General features: G+C 40.3%; 2 protein-coding genes across 4 annotated transcripts in view; both read left to right on the plus strand.

The window, feature by feature from the left end:
• The first annotated feature begins 52 nt into the window (after positions 1-52).
• TDP2 (tyrosyl-DNA phosphodiesterase 2) lies at positions 53-12670 on the plus strand. 3 transcript variants are annotated; one of them, XR_008615698.1, is made up of 8 exons: positions 53-337; positions 424-509; positions 4739-4912; positions 5646-5737; positions 7719-7846; positions 9184-9354; positions 9802-9856; positions 11701-11785. XR_008615698.1 is itself a non-coding variant. In XM_007116240.4 (7 exons), the coding sequence occupies exons 1-7, from the start codon at positions 173-175 to the stop codon at positions 11980-11982; spliced, it is 996 nt and encodes a 331-aa protein (XP_007116302.1). In that variant the 5' UTR covers positions 53-172; the 3' UTR covers positions 11983-12670. The 3 variants fall into 3 exon arrangements, 2 of the variants coding, with proteins under 2 accessions (XP_007116302.1, XP_007116301.1); XM_007116240.4 differs by lacking the exon at positions 9802-9856 and having other exon boundaries at positions 53-235; positions 11701-12670; XM_007116239.4 differs by lacking the exon at positions 9802-9856 and having other exon boundaries at positions 11701-12669.
• Positions 12274-17929, plus strand: part of KIAA0319 (KIAA0319 ortholog) — a 79681-nt gene continuing 74025 nt past the window's right edge. Inside the window, exon 1 of the mRNA XM_024121990.3 lies at positions 12274-12360. The gene's annotated coding sequence lies outside the window, so the exon portion shown is untranslated. The remainder of the gene's footprint in view (positions 12361-17929) is intronic.

A 17929-nucleotide genomic window follows, 5' to 3' on the forward strand; every position in this document is an offset into this window, starting at 1 on the left:
GCCGGGGCCCGCTTTCCTGCTGCGCAGGCGCGCTGTCGTCCTCCGAAAGCGGAGCGCGTTTCCGCACGAGGCGGTTGATGCGCGAGCGCTGGGGCGCTGGGCGCCTGCGCAGAGCCCCAGGCGTCTCCCAGCTCGGCCCTGGGTTAGAGGGAGGTGAGCTGGCGGGGATCCCATGGAGCAGAAGGGCGGTCCGGACGGTGCACCGGAGGCTGAGCTGGAGGAGGGAGAGCCCGAGGTGAAGAAGCGGAGACTTATGTGTGTGGAGTTTGCCTCGGTCGCGAGTTGCGACGCCGCCGTGGCTCAGTGCTACCTGGCCGAGAACGACTGGGAGATGGAAGTACGCTTTCGCTGCTTCTCTATTTCCCGCTCTTTACTTTGGTCCGTGCAGCGCACACGTCCCATCCCTGTGTCTTTGTTTTGCAGAGAGCGCTGGACTCCTACTTCGAGCCGGCCGTGGAGGAGAGCGCTTTAAAAAGCCATCTTGAGACCACTTCTGAGCCCGAGTCCTGGTGAGTGATGACGGGGCGGGGACCACTCCGGGTGGAGGCAGTTTGTACCGGGTTGCGTTGGGCATCCTGGGACGTGCCATCGAGTTGGACGGGAGGGTTTGAGTAGAGGCACGTCTCGCCTCTGAATAGCGGGAGGCGGAGGGTTTTTGTTGGTGCGTGGGATGGAGACGCGTCCCAGCAGCGGGGCTGACGCTTCTCTCCCGAAGTGCAGGCTGTCACTTCGAAGGTACTTTGGAGTCGGGGGAATATCTGAAATGTAATTTTTTGACTCCAATTTTAGGGAATATGTAAGCAAGAGTTTTGAAATAAATGAATGAGGCAAAATCCTCTACTGAGGAATGGTAACTTGGAAGTCTTCTTGCTTCTTATATTGTTGTTTATTTACTCTCTGCCGCCCGGCCAGGATAATAGTTTTTATAAACCGCACTTCTGCCCCTGTTATTCCAGTGCTCCCTCCCCAGTTCATGCACTTCTGCTCTTAAAGTCCATATGCCTTACAGGTTCCTCCACGGTTTGACCATATTTCTGGGTTCGTTTCCTTTCACACTCTCTTTCCTACCTTACAAAACTTCCAGGCATACCAAACTTTCCCTTTCTCCAGTGGGCCATTTTTTCTTGCCTTTCAACCTTTGTAAAGATATTTATCATCTCTGCCTAGAACTCTTTTCTTCCTCCTTCCTTGCTAAGTAACATTTATCTTAAAAGTCCAGCTTGGACATGACTTGTCTTCAAGAAGCTTTTCCTGATTTCCCAAGTCTGGGTAAGGTTCTCCTCTTAAGTAATTCTATATAGCATCATGCATGACAACTTAGTTCGTATTATAATCGTTATTTAGTATTTTATATCTCCCACTAGACTACACATTTGGTGAAGACAATATCTGTTTCATACATTGTTGATTTCCCAAAGTCTCATACAATATTTGGCATGTAATAAGCTCTCAATAAGTATGAAGTGAATACATAAAGTTCTCCCAGCTGTATGGGCAGCCTCTGCAGTAAACTGTTCATAGTAGATACTCTTTTCTCCCTGTGATCTTTTCAGCTGCACTGTTTTTTAGATGTGATAAGATCATTTCATTAGGCTCCTTTCGCCGTCTGCCTGGCCTGTTGTTGGGGAATTGTCTACCCATCCACGGTGACATGTCTCTGGCTCCCATGTTGTATTAGCTAGAGCCAGTTAGATTAGTAGGTGTTCACCTAGCCTGTGCTAGCCAGTCAGATGCTCTCTCTTGGGATTAGGATCAAGAGTGTTTAGTGAATCTTCTTGTCAAGCTGGGACTGTACATGTTAACTCAGTACCTGTGGGAGACCCATACCCATACTCTTTTGTGCATGGGGAAGCTGAGAATGCTAGTCTGCAGAGAGAGAGTGAAACCGAGGGAAGCTGAGTAGGATTGAGAGAGAGCCTTGATCGAACTTCCATAGGCATAGCTGTGTTCCTGTACTTGGCTCTGGGACATGATTGTTTCCTTGTGAATCCTTTTGTTTTACTCAGACTAACCTATGTTAGTGTCTGTTAGTTGTATCCTAAATTGTAGTCAGTAAAGAAATTGGAACAAAGGAGGTGGAGTTCCTGAAATCGTCCCTCAAAAAAAATGTGGGTGGAGCTGAGTAATGGTGGGGTAGAGGACCATTAGGAGTCCCCTAGCCCAGAATCATGAATTGGCAGAAAACAAGCAAAGTGACGGATGAGGCTGTGGTCTGTTGTCTCTTGGAACTCAGATCAAATGCCATTGAGAGTGAGGCTTTATCTATAGAATAGAATAAGAATCCACACTGATATAAATACATTTGTCCAGGAGTGAAGGGAACACTTTCCCTCACAGTAGAATTCCAACTACTAAATGTTGAAGGCATGTGAGAGTTAGAAAAAAAATCACCATTTGGGGGCTTCCCTGGTGGCGCAGTGGTTGCGCGTCCGCCTGCCGATGCAGGGGAACCGCGTTCGCGCCCCGGTCTGGGAGGATCCCACATGCCGCGGAGCGGCTGGGCCCGTGGGCCATGGCCGCTGGGCCTGCGCGTCCGGAGCCTGTGCTCCGCAACGGGAGAGGCCGCAGCGGAGGGAGGCCCGCATACCACAAAAAAAATCACCATTTGGGAACTATCTTGATAGTAATTAGACAGGAATCATCAATGGACACTAAAACTAAGGGACTTGCCTGGTGGCACAGTGGAAGAATCCACGTGCCAATGCAGGGGACACGGGTTTGATCCCTGGTCCGGGAAGATCCCACATCCCACCGAGCAACTAATCCCATGTGCCACAACTACTGAGCCTGCTTGCTGCAACTACTGAGCCCATGTGCTACACTACTGAAGCCCTCACGCCTAGAGCCCGTGCTCCACAACAAGAGAAGCCATTGCAGTGAGAAGCCCACGCACCACAACAGAGTAGCCCCTGCTTGCCGCAACTAGAGAAAGCCCACGTGCAGCAATGAAGACCCAACGCAGCCAAAAAAATTTTTAAAAATTAAAAAAAAAAAACTAATAGGTAAAAGTTGATGAGAAACAAGACATTTACATAGTCTCCAAGTACCTACCCACAAAATACTTATTACATGGGGGGAAATCATAACTGTGCAGTGGAGAAACCAAGGGATCAAAGTTAACATGACCAGTACTGGAGACAAATTCAATATTGTTGGATCAGGCCTCCTGACCTGATGCACTGAGGAGGACACCCTATCACTTCTGTGTCATTCCTGCCAAAAAATACACATCCTCAGGAAACATCAGACAAACCCAACCTGAAGGACATTCTACAAAATAAATGGCCTGTATTCTTCAAAAACATCAAGGTCAGGAGAGACAAAGACCGAAGAACTCTTCTGGATCAAAGGAGCTTGAAAGAAACATGCCATCTCAATGCAACATGTGATCCTGGATTAGGACATTACTGGCACAATTGGCAAAGTTTGAATAGATCTTTAAATTATCTAATAATGTTGTATCAATGATAATTTTCTGATATTTGGTAATTGTACTAGGCTATTGTATGTATGTCCTTATTTTTAGGAAATGAATTCAAAAGTATTTATGCAAATGCTTCAGAATAAAAAGAGTAAAGCAAGTAAATGTTAAATAAGTAAAATGTTAACATTTATCTGGATGAGTGGTGAGTAGAATTCTTTTTACTGTTTTCTGAGAGTCTAAAATTATTTCAAAAAAAGTTTAAAAGTTAACTAGATTTATGGTGATCATTTTGCAGTGTATACAAATATTTAATCATTATATTGTGTACCTGAAACTAGTATAACATCTGTTAATTATACCTCAATAAAAAAAATTTTTCAGGAGTTCCCTGGCGGTCCAGTGGTTAGGACTTGGCACTTTCACTGCTGTGGCCCGGGTTCAATTCCTGGTTGGAGAGCTAAGATCCCAAAAGCTGCGTGGCGTGGCCAAAAAAAATTTTTTTAATTAAAAACTAAATTTTTTTAAAGAAGTTAAAATGTTGGCATTACATTTATTAAAATTATAAATACAAAACCCTAGTTCTTAAATTTATGTGTATTTTATAAATGCTTAGCAGTTGCCTTTTAATAATGTTTGTCCCTCCACTCAAATGTCTGGGCCTTGGTGGGAAAGGTGGGGTCAGGCAGACCTGTGGGCTGGAGCCCATACACATGGTCTCTCCAGCATGACAGAGTAGTCAGATTTCTCATGTAGCAGCTCAGGGTTCTTGTTGGACAGAGTGTTCCAAAAGGCTTGAGTGAAAGCTACAAGGCTTCTTATGGCCAAGCCTCAGAAATCCCAGAATAATCTTTCTCACTATATTCTATTGGTCAAGCAAGTCACTAAGGTCCAGATTCAAGGGGAGGGGTATTAGTTGGACTTCACCTCTCAGTGAGGGGAATAACAAAGAATTGCAGCCATTATTTGTCTGGCACAATGAGATCTTATTTCAAATGTGATTTAAAATGAATCCAGATAAATGTGGAAATCTTACATTACTCAGTCTGATTTGGGGTCATAGTTTATCAAATCATTTTAATGACCTATGTCATTGAGGGATATTGAGTTGGTTCTAAGTGAGCAGACATTTGGATAACAGTAAGAATCTATTTTTCCTCACTCATCAGACGCTTGCTCTTCTATAGGCAGATACTTTTAGGACTCTTAAAATTTATTTACCTGTAAAATGAGGGCTACAGAGAGTCACAAAATAATTTTTAAATTAATCAGTTTATAGATTATTTGCAAAGTTGTGTTTCATTCTTACCTTGCCAGTGTTGACCTAACCAAGGAAGAAACAAGTGATTCCATTAGTTCTAAAACCAGCACATCTGAAAATGTTCAGCAAGAAGATGGCAGCATATTCTCTTTCATTACCTGGAATATTGATGGATTGGACCTAAACAATCTGCCAGAGAGGGCTCGAGGGGTGTGTTCCTATTTAACTTTGTAAGTATTATTACATCTGTTTCATGGTAACGTGATAATGTGTTCTATCTGCCTACAAGGAGGGTAACCGTTCAAGGTTATGGGCTTTGGAATTGGTCCTGACTTCAGAGTCCAGCTCTCAGAGGAAACATCTGAAGGAATTGGGAGTGACTGCCTCTGGGAGCAGGATTGTGGCTTGGGATACAGAGGGAACACTAATTTTTGTTCATAGCCTTCGAGTACTATTTTATTTACTCAACTTTGTGTATAATTATTGCTATGAAAAGAAAATTACCAAAAGGATCTGTATCTGCCACACACTAGCTCTGTGACCTTGTGGAACCATTTGTAAGCCACTTCAGTTCTCCAGAGCTCAGTTTTCTTCATCGTGGATAATAACTGTTTCAAGAGGATTGAAGAAAATAACACTTAAAGCATCTGTTAAGAGTGAGGACCATTGTAGGCTCTTAATATTATTGGTTTCTAGTGTCAATGATTCCTGTGTTCTTCTGACTTTGAAGTGTTGTCATGTATATGTTTTTTAAAAAAATTTTATCTTTACAGTATTATGTGTTAAATAGCACAGGTCTTTCTCATTTTATAGTTATCAAAGGTCAGCATAAATATTGAATATTAGGTGTCCTAGAGGACTATAATTTTGTGTTTCTTTTATGCTGTGGCATTTTCCTAATCTAGGTAGCTGCAAATGAAATGGTATACCTCATATTTTTCATAAATTGATGTGTTTAATTAGGTACAGCCCAGATGTGGTATTTCTACAGGAAGTTATTCCCCCATATTCTGCCTACCTAAAGAAGAAAGCAAGTAGTTACGAGATTATTACAGGTAACAGTTTTCCTGTTACTTAGCTTGTCTTTTTCTTTGAAAAACAAGGTGAGAGGTAAACCAAGGTTAGACAATTGGAACATAGACAGGAAAAAGCACAAATAAAGTAAGTTTGAGAAAAAGAAGTCAGACACAGGATACTAAAAAAATCATAGGAGAATATGTTACATATGTGGAAAAATGGTTGAAATGGATGATTTGTCAGGAAAATATAAATTGCCAAAATTTGAGGCACTAAGTAGCTTTTTGGTGAAATCAAATTGTTAGAAAATGTTTAAGTGTGGTGATTGCATTGTGGTTATGCTTTTTCAAAAACTCTTTATTAATTTCTTTTTATTTATTTTGTTTTTTTTCTACCTTTTTGCCCTGAATATTTTAGTTTTTGATTTATCATCTATTTTGTTTTTACTAAGTGCATTTAATATACCACTTTGGCTTCATTTCATGACTTTTGGCTAAATCTCATGTTTTGTTTGACTTTCACTTTTACCTAGTGTATGATTTTAATTTTGATTTACTTTTTTTTTTTTTTTTTTTTTTTTTGTGGTACGCGGGCCTCTCACTGTTGTGGCCTCTCCCGTTGCGGAGCGCAGGCTCCGGACGCGCAGGCTCAGCGGTCATGGCTCATGGGTCTAGCCGCTCTGCGGCATGTGGGATCTTCCCGGACCGGGGCACGAACCCGTGTCCCCTGCATCGGCAGGCGGACTCTCAACCACTGCGCCACCAGAGGAGCCCTTGATTTACTTTTTAATCCAAAACTGCTGAAGAGAGGGTTCTCTCTATCTGCCTTTCTTTCTCTCTCTCTTTGCAGGACAACTTTTCTGCATTCTCTTGGGGATTCCTTTTGCCTGTCTTCTGTTTTGGTTATCATGTTTTCTGAATCCCATGTTTTCTTCCTTGGTTTACTTCCTCATTTTATTGGAGCACATTCTCTGGTCACTTTCTAAGAGGTAACACATGGGGAGTGAAGTTTTTGAATCTCAGCCTGTTTGGAAATGCCAGTGTTTTATTCTCATAGTTCCTTGATAGTTTGGCTGGACAAAGATTTCTAGGTAGAAAGTCATTTTCCCACAGAATTTTGAAGGCATGATTTCAGTGTTTTCTAGTTTCCATTATTGATGATTAGAAGTCTGATGCCATTCTGATTCTTGATCTTTCTTCCCCCACTTCCCGCTCTGGAAGCTTTGAGGCTCTTCTTTTTAACTCCAGTGTTTTGGGGGTCTTTTTTTCATTTATTATGCCAAACACTTGGTAGGACCTTTCAATCTGGAGGTTTGTGACTTTCAGTTCTGGAAAATTCTTTTTTCTGTCTCTCTCTTCTTTTCTCCCTCCCTCTCCGTCCTTCTCCTTCCTCTCCCTCTCCTCCTCCTTTCTTCCTGCTGGACTCCCCACCTGCCATCTTTCTAGTCTGCTGCCCTCCTCCCTGCCCCTCCCTTTCCCATTCCTCCTCCCTTCTCTTCCTGTTCCCCCTCCATTCTGATAAACCAGTTACCACTTCTCCACCTACTTTGTTCTCTGAAAAACTTGGAAGCTTTCATTCATTGCCCCTCCATTTCTGTTTCTTCTTGCAAGTTTATACCTTTCTAAATTTTTTATTCACTTACCGGGATTTTTCTGGTTCTTCCTGAGTGAAAAGTAACTGCATGTCAAGTTGCTTCAGTTTAAGTCTCATCTACTCTGCCTTTCAGAAATTTTTCAAATTTTTATGTTTGGTATTAGCACTGTTAACTGTTTTGGGCACTTATGTAAATTCATTTTTATTTTTGTATTTCTTCCATACTTCCAGTTACACTTTTATGTTTCTTCCATACTTACAGAGGGACTTGGTTGACCATCTTCAACTGTTTTGAAATAATAGTTTACTTTTAAGATTTATATCCATTTACATATCTATACCTGCTTGTTATAAAATTTTTAGTAGGGGAGCTTGGGATAAACTGCAGATACCCCTGATCTCTCAGCCTAAATTCTTTTCTGCAAGCATTTGAAGGTCATGAAGAAGGATATTTCACAGCTATAATGTTGAAGAAATCGAGATTGAAATTTAAAAGCCAAGAGATTATTCCTTTTCCAAATACAGAAATGATGAGGAACCTTTTGTGTGTGCATGTAAGTAATTTTTTTAAATTGACTGTTTTTTTTAAAAAAAGAATGAACTATTTTTTTCATAGTTCCATGATGGTGTCCTTTTTAAAAAACCATTGTCTTTAGAAAAATATTTACTCCTCACTTATAGGTTCTTTTATATAGTCTTAAAGAACTTTATAAATTAAATTTTACATACATTTCAAATATAGACAAATTGTAAAAATAAAATCCTTGATTCATTAGATGTTTTCTTTATATATAAGAGTTTGCTAACATTCCATAGTTGCTTCCTAAAGTAGTTTTTTTTTTTTTTTTATTAAATGCACTGTACTTGGTACTGTGTTGTACTCTGTGAGTCTTAACAAAAATGAGTCAAATAGATCTTGGTCTCATAGAGCTCATAGATTAGCAGGGGAGAGATTGTATGTATAGTGCGAAAAATAAACGAAAGGCATAAATGCCATGGGAGAGGTATAATGATATGCCATAGAAGTTTAGAGAAAGGAAAGATGATTTTCAGCTACATTGTTTAGTGAAAGCTTCATGATGGAAGTTGTGTTTGAATTGGGCACTGAAAAATATGTAAAATGTAGACATTAAGAACAGTGCAGGTAGCAGAACCACCATGAGCAAACTTTTGCAAATTGCAAATAGCAGGGTATGTATATATGAAAGAGGGCACGTATAGCTATAAATGAGCTTTCTATTCAGTTGGATGTAGAGGGCACAAAGGGGGGGTAGTATGATGACAGGTTGGTAAAGTAGGTTGGATCCAGATTATAGGAGATCATGAATGCCCAATGTGAAAGAATTTTAACTGGACTCTGCAGGCAATTAGTTTAAATAATGACAGATCTTACATTGTTGGTATTTTAATTGCAAATGGTAAGTGATTCTCATTCATTCATTTAACTGACATTATTTTGAGTTACCTATGTGCCAGGCTCTCGGTAACATAGTAATAAATAAAAGAGCCATCTTTACTTTCAGATGACTCAGGGCTTTGTAGGAGAGAGAGAACTGTGCTGCAGTTCGATCTAGGGGACTTTATAAACAGTCTACACAGCGTGCTGTAGGAGGATAGGGGAGGGAGCCACTGATGCCTGGGATGCTGGGGAAGGGCTCACAGTGGAGTTGACATTCGAGGGAGGTTTTGAAGTATTAGTGGGTACTTGCTCAGTATTCTTTGGGAGTATTCTTTGGCCTTTAAGGATAAGCACAGTGCTGATTATATAGTTTCACTGTAGTAAATATTGATATATACTAATCAATTGAATAATTACTGATTCCGTTAACAAAGTTCAGTGTTAATTGTTAGTGAATCATTTTAACAACTCTGATTATTTATCTTGTTGCAGGTGAGTGTGTCAGGAAATGAACTTTGCCTTATGACTTCTCATTTGGAGAGCACCAGAAGGCATGCTAAGGAACGAATGAATCAGTTGAAAATGGTTTTAAAGAAAATGCAAGAGGCTCCAGAGTCAGCTACAGTTATATTTGCAGGAGATACAAATTTAAGGGATCAAGAAGTGAGTGATGAAGTCATTTCAGTGTTTATGGGAAGATTATTGCTGTGGAAACTAATTTAGGTTTCTTTTGACTAAAGCTATTAAAACTAGGACTTTCATCTGTTCATAATGTATAAGTGACCTTGCAGATGCAATTCAGCAAATGATTATTTAGCCTGTGCTACTTGCCTAGCACAGGGGAAGCAGAGGCAGAAGGGGCTGTTACATTATTGGGTGAAAACATATATGGTATATGAAACAGACAACACAAAACAGTATATATTGATTAACAAGAGGGATATAGAGAAAATGATTAGAAGAATTTAGAAAAGGTCGTTTATTTTGCAGTTTCTTAGTTGTAAGGTAAGAAGAACAGAAAGATTTGACCAACATAGTTGTCCCTAACTCTTTTCCTTCTGGATTTTCTTTTTTCAACCTTTTTTACCTTCATGACATTGGATTTGGCAGTGATTTCTTGGATATGACACCGAAAGCACAGACAACAAAAGAAAAAATAGATAAGGTAGACTTCATCAAAATTAAAAACTTTTGTGCATCAAAGGGTATTATCAATGGAGTGAAAAGGCAACCCATGGAATGGTAGAAAATATTCGCAAATCATATCTGATGAGATATTCAGAATATACAAAGACCTCCTACAATTAAAAACAAAAACAACAACAACAAAAAAAACACCTCATTATAAACTGGGCAGGGGACTTCCCTGGTGTTCCAGTGGTTAAGAATCTGCCTTCCAATGCAGGGGACGCAGGTTCCATCCCTGGTCAGGGAACTAAGATCCCACATGCAGCAGGGCAACTAAGCCCACAGGCCGCAACTACTGAGCCCACGTGCTGTGGAGCCCACACACCACAGCTAGAGAGCCCGTACGCCACAACTAGAGTGCCCACATGCCGCAGCTTTGGAGCCCACGCACCACAACTAGAGAGAAGCCAGCACGCCGCAATGAAAGATCCCGTGTGCCACAACTAAGACCCAATGCAGCCAAAAATAAATAAATACAATTAAAAAAAAAAAGGGCAAAAGATTTAGACACTTCTCGAAAGAAGATATACAAATGGCCAGTAAGTTCATGAAAAGATGTTTAACATCATTGGCCATTAGAGAAATGCAAATCAAAACCATGATGAGGTACCACTTCACATCCATTATTAGTATGACTGTTATAAAAAAACAAAACAACAGAAAATAACAAGTGTTGGCAAGGATATGGAGAAATTGGAACCCTTGTGCACTGCTTCTGGGAATGTAAAATGGTGCAGCTGCTGGGGAACATGGTGTAAGGATTCCTCCAGAACTTAAACAGACCTTCCATATGATCCAGCAAGTCCACTTCTGGGTGAATACAAGCAAGTAAAAGCAGAGCCTCAAAGAGATAGTTGTACACTTGTGTTGGTAGCATTATTCACAGTAGCTAAAATATGGAAACAACCTAAGTGTAAGTGTCCATTGACAGATGAATAAACAAAATGCATATATTGATACATGGAATAGAATATTGTTCAGCCTTAAAAAGGAAGGCAATGTTGACACATGCTATAATGTGAATGAACCCTGAAGACATTATGCTAAGTGAAATAAGCCAGTAACAAAAGGACAAATGTTCATGATTCCTCTTATATGAGTTTCCTAAAGTAGTCAAATTCATAAATACAGGAAGGAGAATGGTGGTTGCCAGGGGCTGGGGGGAGGGTGGAATGGGGAGCTCGTGTTTAATGGGTAGAGTTTCAGTTGGGGACATTGAAAACGTTCTGGAGCTGGATGGCGGTGATGGTTGCATTGCACATCATTAACTGTAATGTTAAAGCCGTAAATTTTATGTATACTTTACCACGATATAAAAAATTTTTAAATCCTAGAGTGTGAATGGGAGGAAAAGTTAATGTTAGTAAATTTCAAAAAAAAAACAAAAAAACTGAAGGCCTTTGACATTATTGGATCATGTAAGTGGTATACTTCTCAATTTATAGATTAGAGTAACAGTTTTGCCTTCTTTACACTTAAAGTTCATTTTTTTAAAACTACTACTAGCAATAACTGAGACCATGGATTTTCAGTCTTCTGAGTTTTATCTGACTCCCAAAGTTAGGAAGCTACTTGTGGCAGAAGAGAAGGGGCAACTTTCAGACCTCACTGTCTCTTGATATTTTTATATTACCTAATTATTATCATGCAGTGAGATACTTTTATAATATATCTAGTTGTATCTAGTTTTGCATTTGTGCATTAATAAATAATCTGTGGCATTCTGATTTGAAAAGTAGCACTTAGATGTGGTAATGGTAAAGACCTTTTTAATATAAGGGAAAAAAGACTGAAAAGAGTTTTCTTTCTTTTTCTTTTTAGGTTACCAAATGTGGTGGTTTACCCAACAACATTTTGGATGTCTGGGAGTTTTTGGGCAAACCTGAGCATTGCCAGTATACATGGGATACACAGATGAACTCGAATCTTGGAATAGCTGCTACCTGTAAGCTTCGTTTTGATAGGATATTTTTTAGAGCAGCCGCAGAAGGCGGCCACATTATTCCCCGAAGTTTGGACCTCCTTGGGTTGGAGAAACTGGACTGTGGTAGATTTCCTAGTGACCACTGGGGTCTTCTGTGCAACTTAGATGTGATATTGTGAGCTGCTTTTCAAATACGAGTTTTAAATGTTCTGAGCAATTTTGTTCTGTGTTTTTGCAAATATACTTGCTACCTGTCTGCAAAGGTAGTTTAATATGGAGGAATTAATATACTGGATCATTGTAACAAAAGAAAAAATGACTGTGATTTTATTTTGTGGATTGTGTCCTCAGATTTCAGAACTAAATCTTAGTGTTTATTTAAACGAAAGCATACCTGTGTTCAGAACATGAGGCCTCTTAATGAAAGGTCACAAGGGCTGTTCAGCTCCTGCAAGCTCTGGCTTGGAGTCGTGCTCACAGCTGCTGGCGGGATCTGCATTTCAATAGATGGCGGCTACCCTACATCCGACTTTTTGGCAGCTAACAGTGCCTAATTGGTAAGCTAGAAGTGATTTAAATGATTTAAAATCCCTTAATTTTTAAAAATTCATGTTTGTAGTTATGTCACCAACAGAGGCAAAGTTAGGCTTGATAATGATTAAAGTCAGTTTCATAGAGGCATTGGACTTTTTTTCTAAGAGAAAAATAAATGTGTAAAAAGAATTAGCCTTTTAGTTTTGCTACTTGTAAAACTGAATTTTTTTCAAGACACGAATGAGGAGCACTTCTACATGTGCTTTAAGGAAACATTTTTTTCCCATAAGAGAATGTACTTTAAATAAAGAATTCTGCTTGTTTATAGTTTGTTTTATTATGTTTTTGTGCTCATGATGGGATTGAAGTTTTTACCTGCTTCCTGTTTCTGGCTCCACTGCTACTGTTTCACCTTTGTGTGGAAGAAAACACCTTTCCACGTTGCTTCTCACTCTGCCAAGTATTGCCAAGAATATATTGACTTCCTCAGTATATAAGAATGAAAGCTGGAGGTAATAATTAGAATGAGAAGTGGCAGAAAGTTATTTTCATTAGGGGTGTCAAAATTAACAACTAAAACACCTAAAAAAAGACAAGCTGGGCTTCCCTGGTGGCGCAGTGGTTGGGAGTCCGCCTGCCAATGCAGGGGACACGGGTTCGTGCCCCAGTCTGGGAGGATCCCACATGCTGCGGAGCGGCTGGGCCCGTGAGCCATGGCCGATGTGCCTGCACGTCCAGAGCCTGTGCTTCACAACGGGAGAGGCCACAGCAGTGAGAGGTCCGTGTACTGCAAAAAAAAAAAAAAAAAAAGACAAGCTGAATTTATATATAATATATGCTTTGTCATAATGGAAAAGTTTTATATGTTAATCATAATTTTAATCATTTAAAAAGTATTAATGCTAATATTTTAGCATGTATTACGGAAGCAGTAGTTCCTTTTTGTGGGAAAAGGATGTTTTTGGCATAAATTGGTTATTCACTTGGAAGCATAATTAAGTTAGAACTCTACCACACTTCAAATTACAAAAAAAAAAAAATCTAGATGAGTGAAAAGCTAAATATAAAAAAATAAAATATGTAGTAGTGTGTATTAGATTAAATAATTATCAAATTGTTTTAAAACTGGAAGGAGTATCATTTTCTTTTTATGACTCAAGAGCATCCAAGTGAAATACCTTCCCATTTACTCCTTATAGTGACAAAATCTAAGAAACAAGTTATAAGTGAAGTGAATAGGAACAAAACTACTTTTGGTCTGCTTTCGATGGGCAATAGTTCTCAAATAATGCAAGAATTAAGAAACTACTAATATGCAGTATCTTGAACTTTTTACTTTGAGTCTCAAGTTTTCTCAGTATAGTAGCTTTGTGTACCTTACCCCCTTCTTGGTGAAATTCCAACTCAGAATGTTATATATCAAAATATTGATATATATATCAAAATATTGTTATATATCAATGTTATATATATGCTAAGCACCATCTTTGCCACTGATACAGAATGTACTTGAATCTTGCTAGGCCTGTTTCTCCCACCTTCAAAAAAAGATAGTTCCTTGTCTTTTATTGTGCAGTTTAGTAAGAACAAATGTCCCAACCAACAACATATAAAAAGCAGACAAAGTCAGAAAAGCTGTACTAAAAATACATCATTTTATCCTTAGTATTTACTATAGTGTCTGGCATGTAGCAGGAGCTCGATAAATGCTGAAATGAAAGAGTGCCCTTACATTTGTGTCCTAGGGAGGCAGACTAACATTTTCATAAGTCAGTACCAAAATAGATATTGTATGTATTATATATATCAAAATGGATATTCATTGTAATGGCTCTGAATTTAGAAGTCTAGGCTAAGCTTATATATATGTAAGTATGTATATATGTAAAGACTTTAAGCCCATGTATTAATGACTTAATTTTTATTTAAAGACTCCTGGGAACGGGCTTGTTGTCTGAGTACATCAGATTTATTGATGTGGTGAGAAAGGTCACTCTGGGGGTACAGTGGAATGCCACTGTGAGAAGAGAAAGGATGGAAGTGTCTTGTAAGGTTTGGGTTCCCTTTGAAGGAGGGTCTTGGAATCAGATTGGTACTGTTGCTTACTCTTTCAGAGGCAGGTTAGGAGAAGCAGGGACTAACTATGGACTGGGTGCTGTCATGAGGCAAGGAGAATTCAGCAGTGGGGTATCACCAGTTACGGATGAAAATAGCAAAGCAAAGGGGCCATCTGTGGTAGGAAAGCAGTAGTCATTCAAAGAGGGGGTGGTTATGTCATTTTACAACTGCTGCACGACTTTGGGGGAAATATTTCCTGTTAATTTTGCTTCTGGCTTAAAATCTGTGCCTGTCCTCCCAGGCCGATAATTGGCAGGGTTGCCTTTTTCTTTTTAGTCCAAACTGATTTTGACTCTTTCAGTCCCAAGCAGTTTTTATTCTTTAAACGTGCATTTTCTTTTAATCCCCACAATCATCCTAAAGGAATGCTATTACCATCTCTATTTTATAACTGACAAAACAGGTTTAGCAAGTAACTCATCCAAGGCCCAGCCATAGCCAGGGAGTGGCCTAGTAGGGGCTTGTTTATCAGGTCTAAGCACTGTACTGTAGTCATGGGGATGTGCAAGGAATGCTTCAGGAATGCCCTGGCTTCCTTTTGCGCACTGTGTTACCATACCTAGATGCATGAATCTTTCTTACAAGAAAACAGTATAAATACAAGGAAGAGTCTTCCACATGAGTTTTCTATTGTTCAGGTGATCACCTTCCCATAGATGCAAATGTAATCTAAATACTTTGGGCACCTGGTTAACCTATAAAGCGTGGGGTTGATCTGGGCCCCTCCTAACACCTGTTTCCATCCTCATTCAGAAAGCAACACGTGCTCAAAACATAGTAGGGCCTAAAGAGGCTCCCGCCGGAGGAGTGGGACTTGTGCGTGTGGGGTGACTTTGCTTCGGGGGAGACATTTGCAAAGGGTTTTTGACCCAAGTAGTGTGCTCGCGCCTCCCTAGAGCCACACTGGCCCGCGGCATTTGGAAGAGGCACTCATCCCCCAGGCCGTTTAGGACCACGGTGTCCGTCAAAGTGTTGGTGAAGGAAAGGAGGTGGGGCATGCAGGCCGCCCTGCTGCACCGAAAGCCTTGTGCTTGGTCGCCTGCGGGGTGGGAGTCCGTCACCTGGGTACCCATCTTTAGAACCCGAGCTGGGAGTCGGGAGCTCGGCAAGGTCTGCTGCCCGCCCATCCCTGGGGGCGCGTGTGCGCGTGCGCGCGCGCGCGCGCGTCGCCGTGGTAACGGCGCAGCGGAAAGGCGCTGAATCACGGGCGCGCGCTTTCCCAGCTCTAGCAGAAGCTGATGCGGGCGGGCGGGGGTGCCCTCCTGGTTGCATCCTGACTAGACCGGGGCTGACCCCGGCGGGCCTGGCTGGCCTGGCGCAGAGGAGCGGTGCCCAGGATCCCCGTCACTACTGGAGGTAAGAGCGCAGCAGTAGCCTCATTGTTTCGCCGGTTTGGGCAAGAGTCTCTCCTCGGGGGATATGTCCTGGGGAAGAGAAAGCGTTTGGGTTTGGCTTGGATGGGGCGGTACCTCCTCACAGATGCGCCTGCCAGTGTGTAAAGTGTGTGTGTGTGTGTGTGTGTGTGTAGGGCCGGGAGACGAAGAAGAAGAGGAGCAGGTGGGACGGCAGGTGATGGTCCTAGCCAGCTGCACCGAATAGGGCTAGCTTTAGTGCGGCCAGCAGCGCCTCGATGCAGTATCCCACTTGCCAACCCGTCTGGCGATTGATGGGAAGGGAGGGCAGCAAGTAGGCAGGTTATGCCAAAGAAAAATAAAATCAAGAGGCCCTGAGTTAGGAGGTGACTTTCTTAAGGTTCTTCTGAACATCTAAGAAAGGGCTTTTCTTGATTGCTGCACCGATTGATTGTTTCTTAGTAGGGTGGAGTCGAGGAAATTTGCATATTTTCCCAATCTCATAAATTGCATTTCTTAGACCTGTAGAATCGGTTTTCTTTAAATTTCGTATGTGATCTTTGCTATTATTTGCTAAATTCATTTTGTCTCTGTATCTTACCATAATCTGAAGCTTGAAACCTTTGAATGGCTTTTTTTCTCTTTCCCTTTGAACTTCCTCCACAGAATGGATATGAATCACGATATTATTAATCAAGAGCATAAACCTAAGATTATGAAAGTCATCATTCTTTCGATCATTCATTCTCTTAAGTATATGGAGAGAGAAAAGAATATGATATACCCACTCATATCCATTTTTATTGTTAGATTTCTCATCTAAACATTTTTGTTTGTGGGTTAAATGTTAGTGGTTTTTCCAGTGCTTAAATAGAAAAATTGAATGATATTTTTGATGATAATAATAGAAAAAGTAAATTTTAGACAACCCCCCAAAAAAAGAACAAGAATTTTTAATAGTGTTTATTTCTTTATTCCTGAAATGCATGTTAAATGTCCATATCTTTCAAATTGTTTATTATAAGAAGACCACAATCATTGAGACTCCCGAGATTATGCCAAATGTAAAATTTTATTTTGTGCTTATCATTTTACATAATTTTTCGTACAGATGAGGAAATCTGGAAATATCAGTTCAGCTATAGACTTAGGCGTCATACAGAAAGCTGAATTCCTCTGTAATTTGAAAAAGAAAAATATATCAAGACTTTTTAGAACCACAGGTGATAGAAAGATTCATCATACCTTTGCCATATAAAATGTCAAGTCAGGGAATTAATTTCCTTTCAGAATAACAAAAATAATTCAGCCAAACGCTTTATGTATTAAAAATAGTCAAAAGAGAGCTTCAGTAATTTATTAATGTACAAGACTGGATTTGCTGTTAAATTTTCTTGACTTAATCTTTTTTCTAGCCAAACAGATAAAGCAGCATTCTCTTTAAATAAATCTGTAGGACCAGGCATGACTGTTTCTGGGGCCATGATGTAATAATAGATTGCCAGGTCAGATGGCCTGGGTTTGGTCATGGCTCTGCCACTTAATGGCTGTGTCACATTTGGCAAATTCCTTAATTCCTCTTAGCCTCAGTTTTTTTCATCTGTAAAATAGGGATAATAATAGGACCAACTTAATGAAATTCCTATAAGAACTAAATAAAACAATATGTATAAGAGATCTTTGCTCATTGCCTGGTATGCAACTAACTTCAATAAAAGTTAGTTGTTATTGTTATTCTTTTTTTAAATAAATTTATTTATTTATTGGCTGCATTTGGTCTTCATTGCTGCAGGGGCTACTCTTCATTCCCGTGGGCAGGCTTCTCATTACAGTGGCTTCTCTTGCTGCGGAGCACGGACTCTAGGCGCGTACACTTCAGTAGTTGTGGCACGCAGGCTCAGTAGTTGTGTCTTGTGGGCTCTAGAGCGCAGGATCAGTAGTTGTGGTGCACGGGCTTAGTTGCTCCACAACATGTGGGATCTTCCCGGACCAGGGATGGAACCCGAGTCCTCTGAATTGGCAGGCGGATTCTTAACCACTGCACCAGCAGAGAAGTCCCATTATTGTTATTCTTGACATAAGTTTTCTTTTCAGGAAATATTTTCTATGTCTTCAAAATAAT

The sequence above is a fragment of the Physeter macrocephalus genome, chromosome 18 (assembly GCF_002837175.3).
Source record: "Physeter macrocephalus isolate SW-GA chromosome 18, ASM283717v5, whole genome shotgun sequence".
Classification (NCBI taxonomy): Eukaryota; Metazoa; Chordata; class Mammalia; order Artiodactyla; family Physeteridae; genus Physeter; species Physeter macrocephalus.